Here is a 7121-nt window from a genome sequence, read left to right on the forward strand (position 1 = left end):
AGTCTTGAAGACAATTGCACTCGCTCCCTAGGGCCCTGGAGAGTCCGGAGGGAGGGGAAGAGTCAAGTTATAGCCCAATGGAAACTCCCTTCACCCTGCCGCTCGGATCGGAAAGTTTCCAGAAACCTTTAAAAATCACAGACTGGAGGGAGAGAGAGTCGAGGAGGGCAGGTAGTGAAGAAGGGAGGGCCTGAGTTAACTTTTCTAATGAGCTACTGAGAGAGATCATCTGGACTCCTAACGCTTCCCGGGGAAATAAAAGTGTCAGGGGGTGGGAGGGGAATCCCAAAGAGTGGCGCAGGACTGAGGGCCTCAGGAAGGCTCTGGGCGCCCGTGCTCCTCCCGCAGGTAAAGCGACCGCTAGAGCGAGGGATGGGGCTCCCTCAGACACCCCTTATCTTTGGGCCTCTGTCCTCTTTTTCCTCTCCCACAGTATCTGCCTCCACTCTGTCATTGCTGGATTCCTGATTTTTCCTCCATCCCTTGGGCGGCAGGGGCGGCGCCAACAACTTCCTTCCCCACCGGCAGCCGCACCTCTCTACAATGCGGGTGCCCAGACCCCCTCGAGCCCCGGGCGGCCCCTCCCAGTCCGGGAAGGCCGCAGACCTGGCTCGCCTTATCTGCTCCCCTTTCCCTTCTGGTAGACTAGCAAGAGTCTTCCTCCACTGGCTCGCCTGCCTTCTGCCCTGCTGCGGAAAGCCGTTCACTGGGCGTCGAGGAGCCTGAGTTCACATGTTGTCGCTTTCCTAGCGTATCTCTCGGTGACGCACGGGGAGGGGTGCGCACCCCCAGGTGTGGAGGACACATGTCTCCCATACCTGACACCTCTGCTCCTCCTTCCCAGAAACCTGAAGAGAGCCCCAGCCTGAGAACTGGCCTCAAGACACAATGCCCAGATTGGGTCCTGCTGGCTCCACCCTGCCTCCCTAGGGGCCACTCTCACCTCTGGGCCTGGGGTTCTTGGGCTAGCTTAGCAAAGACGTCCCCCATCCAACACACATTTACACATCACTCACAGCACTGAACCTCTAGGCCCCTGGGACCTAGACTTACGCAGGCAAGGGCAAAGGAAGCCAGGAAAGACTCCAGCAAGTAGAGGGAGGGCGTACAACAAACCACACTGGCCGCAGACAAACCAAGATCCCAGGCTACTAAGGAAGCTGAGACAGCTGCCCACCCAGGCCTGGTGGTGAGGGGGGGAGGGGCTGCTTCAGAATCCCTGGGCTCAATCAGCCACCTTCAAGATGTTTCTACCAGTCCAGGCCACAGCTTTTGGGCTCAGAAGCCCCAGAGCCCTCCTTCTCTGCCTCCCTCCGCAACTACCCACCATGCCTGGGCTCTGGGCCACTGGCCAAGGCCTGAACTTGCCCCTCCCAAGACCAGAGGGGTCCAGAGGCACTTTTCTCTTTACCCTAGAGTTTACACACTCCTACAAACACCAAACACCCTTCCACCTCTGCCACGGGATTTTGTCCCAACTGGGGAAGGGAAGGGAGTCAGGAAGACCTGGCAAAGCTCTAAAGAACCAAAGTCAGTTGACCTGTACTGGGAGGGAATAAGGTGTGTGGAAGGAAGACTGGTCTGGGGAAACAAACCCTTCATTCCCCTTCTATCACTCAGCCTTGTCTTCTCTTCTTCCTGCACCCCAGCCTTTTTTCCTTCCCTCCTTTACCCTCAACCTGCACCCCAGTTGGGGATGCCTAGGGAGGCCTTGTTTCCTTCCCCTTAATGAGGAGGAACTACCTCCGATTATGGAAGGGGGGGATTTTGTAAACAACGGGAGAGAGGGTCAGAAACAGAGAAAAAAAAAAATAACTTACAGCATTCGCCTGGGATTCATTTGCGAAGATGTAACCTCTCTCAGCACCATCCCCAGCGCCGTAATCCCCTCTAACTGCCAGGCCCTCTGTCCTAGCATTAAACCTCACCAGCAGCTGCGTGGCTGGACAGTTAAGATTATATATGATGTAAATATATTGTGGGTTTGTCAGCTCTCCCTACACCATAAAACTTGGTTTAATGATATCACGTGGTCCCCCAAGAGCCACTCACGGGCTTGCCTCCGGGCCATTCACATAAATAACCTCCAAAAGTTTCAAACTCCAAAATTCACATAGAAGCCTTTCGTATTTCTCTAATGCTCAGTTACACTAAAAAGCCCGCGTCTGCTCCTTTGCCCCACCCCCACACCCCTCTTGCAGGGTGGGGAGGGGGAGAGGGTGGATCCTTATTTATTTATTTACTTACTTATTTCCATAAGGACCTGTCGCCATCGAGGTCGTGTTGATATTTTTTTCTTCCTATTTTTTTCCTTCTCTCTCCTCTAATTGCTCACAGTGGGCCGTGTCCCCCTCTTCCCACTCCCCCGGGAAGGTAAGTCAAGCTTCTTCCCCTTCTTTCTCGCTGCAAGAGGGGGTGGGTTCCAGGACAAAGTGGAGGGGCAGGCTCCACGGTCTGCATTTGGGACCCAGAAGACTCTCCACAAACTCCCCCAGAGCAATGCCAAACTCTGGTACTTGGAGACTGTGCCAGGAGGCTGGCTAGTGGGGAGCACGGCCCCAGACCCTGAAGCAGAAGCCTCTGCTCGGGGAAGAAGCAAGGGTCTGGGCAATACCCACTCTGAGTGCAGCTCGGGGTTGTAGGTCCGAGGCCTCTGGCTTGGTTGCGGGTGCTGACGCTGCTGAAGCAGAAGCCGGGGCCTGAGTGCAGGCCTGCAGACTGGGTTGCGGGGTGGGGGCCAGATAGCAGGCAGGCACAGCTGCATCTACCCAAGCCTGGCCAAGTTGAGGCAGTCCTTGGCTGGCTCCTCAGGGAGGAGAGGCCCAAACTCTGTTGGGAAGAGGCAGTAAGTGCACTGTGGGGCCAGTGTGCTCTGCCCCGTCGGATCTGACGGACATTGCCCATACCCCGGGCACAGTCCTTGGTTCTCCCAGTGGGGCAGTGCGTCCGTCCCCTGGGGAGGAAGCACATGGCCTCTGCAGCCTGGGAAGCTGGGAGGGTGAACACGCCAGTGCCTCAGCCTCTTTCTTAGTTAACTGTTACCCATTGGAGATGTCAGTGCTTCTCCGCGCTTCACCGCTTGCCCAATAGTTTTACTCAGCATGGAGAAAAAATTAAAATAACTCCCTGAAGAAAATTACACATTTTATTTCAGTGAGAGAGAGAGAGAGAGAAGGAGTTGGTGTTGGGCTGGGCTGGCTGCTGTGTGCAAGTTGAGGAGAGATTTCCAGGGCCCTAACCTAACCTGTGTAGGAGAAGGGTGGTAGCAGTGGGTGCAGTTCAATAAACATTTGTGGAGACTCCCTACATGCTAGGCATGAGGTGAAGAAAGGCTCTTGAGTCTTTTAAAAACTGACAGACTGGTAGCTTAGGAAGTGGGATGCAGAGAAATCAGTCTTTATAATAAATCCAAGGAGCATCAGCATTAATAATCATAAATATTCTTCCTGGCCTTCCCCAGAGCTTCTTTGCTCCCTTTCCCTCTAAGCTTCTGGGGAAGCCCCCTAGCTCCTGAGTGCCCCCCCATCTGTGTGGGGGTCCTAAGCTCCACTCCAGGAAATCACCCCATTGTGGGAGGCGGGAGAGGAAATGCACTAAAGTTTTATGGACCCTTCCCACATTTGTTTCTCCTGTAAAGTTCTTCCTCCTCCGCTACCCCATCCTAGGAGCCTGGAGCAGAGCAGAGCGTGGGCCTAGGCCAGCCTTACTGGAGCCCACCCTCCCCCTCCACACAAAATCCCAGAGACCGAGATAAATGATGGCAAACTGACATGAGTCCAGCACAGGTCTATGCAGCCCCTTCCCCAGTTAATTGCCCTGTATAGCCCTGGGCCCCACAAGTTGGGGAGACAGTGGGAACATTCCTGCTAGGCACACTCTGCAGACTGCCTTGTGCCCCTTCCCCAGTACCATAGGAAGCTGAGACACATCTCATCCAATCCCCCCAGCACCCCTTAACCAAGCATTACCAGCTCCCTCTGGGGTCCTTCTGGGACCACAAGGGCCCCTAGGCTGAAGAATCAGCCCTCCCTCTGTGTCCAGCAAGGCCCTTCAGGGACCACCTAGCCTGGAGAGATCTTTAGAGGCCCAGAAGCCTCAAAGTCTGAGAACAGCTGGAGCCACTGGTCCCTGCATATTAGCTCTGGCCTGGGGTGGGGGCTGCTGCCAGTCTAGAGGCTTCAAATACATCCAGCCAAGGTGGGAGCGGGGTACAGAGGCCTAAATGCATTGGGCAAAGCCAGCACAGGAGGCCTGGGTGCCCTCCTCTTCCCCCAGAGGCCCTTCTTGAAGCCAAGGTTCAAAACAGGAGCTCACTTTCACCTCCCTCTTCTTGCTGCCCCTAGAAGCACGTAGATTTTTTTTTTTTTAAAGGAAGATTAAAGGCTGTGGGGCTTCGCCCCTATACCTCACAGTTGATTTAGACACTTTTACCTAATACATGCCCCAGACAGAGAGGAGCCACTGCACCTTCACTCCTGTTCCCTGTTCGTCTTTATTTGATATGACAAAATATAGTTTCAGGAAGGACCCGGAGTCAATAAATAGTTGGGCAACAGCAATGGAGCAGGAGGGCACAGAAAGTCATGTCAGGGACTATAGGGCAGCCAAAAGCCTCTGGGACGGCTTGCTAGGGTCCAGTGGCAGGTGACCCCAACAGTGGAGCTAGCGGGCTGGGGCTGCAGGCCTGAGCCGGCATGCAGCTGGCGAAGGCTGGGGAGGTTCCCGGGCTCTCCCGTAGGAAAGATGGTTTGGAGAGCGTAGGGCAACAGAGGGGGGCCCTAGGGTGACGTTCAGACATCTCGCCCCTTTCATATGCAGATCATTAAAAATGAAGTTCTACTTTAGACGCGACAACAAGCACCCCGAGTCTGGCGCCGGGTTCAGGCACAACCCCTCTCTCAACAGCCAGCGGCTGCCTGGCCAGTCGAGCCAGGAACAAAGGACAGGGTGAGGCAGGAGGGTCGGGGCAAGGGGCCCTCGGCCCCGGGGCCACCTTTACTCCTGCCTGCCGCTCTGGGGCTGGAAGCAAGAGAGGCGGCCCAGCCTGGGCTTCATTCCGGGGCCAGCCAGCAAGCCACAGCCCTCTGGAGCCCCTGCGGAGCTCGCCCTGGGACCCGGGTGTTGAGCAGAGCTGGGGAGAGACAGGACAGCCCCGCGGGAACCCCGGGTCAATGGAGATGCGGAATGCCAAGGGAAAGGGCTTTGTCTGTGAGGCCGGGAGCCGACGCTCCAACCCTCTCCCCTGCCCCCAAAATATAGAGAGAGGAGAACAGAAAAGGAAAGGCGCGGGGACTGGAGAGGGCGCGCTCTGCGGGCCTCCGCACGGCTTCTAAAGGGCCTCTTTGCTTTTCATTTTGGAATCTTTCTTCCACTTCATCCTGCGGTTCTGGAACCAGATCTTGATCTGTCTCTCGTTGAGACACAAATTGTTGGCGATCTCTATGCGCCTGCGGCGAGTGAGGTAGCGGTTAAAGTGGAATTCTTTCTCGAGTTCCAGAGTCTGGTAGCGCGTGTAACTCGTTCGGGACCGCTTGCCGTCCGTCTCTGGAACATAAACCCCCAAGCCAGGAAGGGGTGAATAGCGTGCAGCGTCCCAGCGCCCCCACCCCAGCTCCAGGCCTCCCACCTGCGGCCGGAGGGAGAAGAGGCGAGCCGGGCAAACCAGGCCCCGCGGGCCGCAGGCGGGCCCGGCCCAGCCCACCCAGCCTAACCCGGTAGAGACGCCTCCGCCCTGGCAGGAAACTTTCCGCCGCAGCCTTCACTCAGCAGCCGGAGGGGCTGAAGGGGTGGGGGGGAGAGGGAGACCCAGGCTCGGCCCGAACAATAAGCACCCTCGAGATCCGAGCACCGGGGACCCCCGTCCCGCCCCTCCCGGGTCGCAGGAATCCTCCGGTGCCGCAAGCGCCCGCCGAGCGGGCTCCGCAGGGGAGGGAGGGAGGGAGCCGCGGGGGGATCCCCGCTCTGGAGCCCCGCATTCCTCACCCTTCAGATCCCTCTATTTTTTTAACTCCCTCCCTCGCCCCCAAAAATTGAATATTGCCTTTTATACACGTTTTGTTCCTATGATCCAATTATGTCGTCGTAAATTTGGGCGCACACAGCCTCTAAGCCTTTTAGTGGACAGTTTTACGAGCCATTGATGCCTGGATCGTAAAATTTATGGCCGCAGGTTTTTTTTTCTTTATTTGCCCCGCATGGCCTATAAAACGCAGGCGGACCCGAGCGCGCAAAATGAAGTCCTAAAGTTTACCGTGGCTCATGTGCAGTTTGGTCATCCACGGGTAAATCTGTGGCGGGGCCGGCGGCTGGCTCAGTCCGGCGGGCTGCCCTGTCTGCTCCTGCTCCTCTTTGATCTCCCCACTGCTCTTAGCTCGCTCCTCCAGCGCGGGGCGAGCCGCCTTCTGACTGTACATCCCGGGGTTCAGAGGAGCCGCTTCGTCTCTGCCCAGAGCGTGTCCTGGAGCGGCCGCGGAGCTGCAGGCGGGGCGGTCGGGGTGAGCCCCGGGGTTGGCAGCCATGTCTACCCGGTGGAGAGAGTTGGAAGGCGCAGGCGGTGGGAAAGTGATGCTTAAGTCCAATCCGCCGTAGCAGTACCTGGATGCCTGCACCTCTGAGGCCGATCCATAGTTCCCACAAGTTTGCATGTTATAGGCAGGGATATTGGGGCTCTGCTTATAGAATGAATTGGCTACGTAGGAGCTCATGGCGGGGAGGGCCCAAAAAAAATTTCTGCACCCTTTTTGATTAAGGGTGATTTGTGACTCTTTGAAGTTGAGGGGTTTTTTGTTCTCCAAAGTGCACAATTTATAGGTGGAGATATCTCTTTCTTTATCCTATGCGCTCTTCCCAAATAAGGGAGCCTTAAATAGAGTCACGTGACTGGAGCGGCCACTCATAAATTTGGCTTGATGACCTCCGGGAGGTTAGTGATGGAAGCCGGCGAAACGCATCTTGATATGTTGGCAAAGCCCAACCAAGGGGGAGAGGGAGTGAGAGAAAGAGGGAAGGGGGAGAAAAAAAAAGTGGTTCTTGGAATTGGGGGGTAGCCGGGACAACGAGCCCACAGCGACACCTGGTGCCGACATGGTGAAATTGCAGCCTGGCGCGCTGGTGGTTGAATT

The 7121-nt window shown here is 56.3% G+C and overlaps 2 protein-coding genes across 2 annotated transcripts in view; both read right to left on the reverse strand.

Annotated features, from left to right (window-relative positions):
- Nucleotides 1-7121, reverse strand: part of HOXC4 (homeobox C4) — a 38602-nt gene that overhangs the window by 15724 nt on the left and 15757 nt on the right. The window lies entirely within an intron of this gene.
- HOXC5 (homeobox C5) lies at nucleotides 5330-6704 on the reverse strand. Its single transcript, XM_004373954.1, has 2 exons — nucleotides 6251-6704; nucleotides 5330-5544 (listed from the first exon to the last, which is right to left on the reverse strand). The coding sequence occupies exons 1-2, from the start codon at nucleotides 6702-6704 to the stop codon at nucleotides 5330-5332; spliced, it is 669 nt and encodes a 222-aa protein (XP_004374011.1).

Source organism: Trichechus manatus, unplaced genomic scaffold, assembly GCF_000243295.1.
Source record: "Trichechus manatus latirostris isolate Lorelei unplaced genomic scaffold, TriManLat1.0 scaffold00027, whole genome shotgun sequence".
NCBI lineage: Eukaryota > Metazoa > Chordata > Mammalia > Sirenia > Trichechidae > Trichechus > Trichechus manatus.

Excerpts from the sequence above, each read along its gene's own strand:
- HOXC5 (XM_004373954.1), bottom strand. The coding sequence starts at position 6,704 with ATGAGCTCCTACGTAGCCAATTCATTCTATAAGCAGAGCCCCAATATC. Across the intron at positions 5,545-6,250 it reads CAAACTGCACATGAGCCACG|AGACGGACGGCAAGCGGTCC; the intron begins GTAAACTTTAGG and ends TTTATGTTCCAG.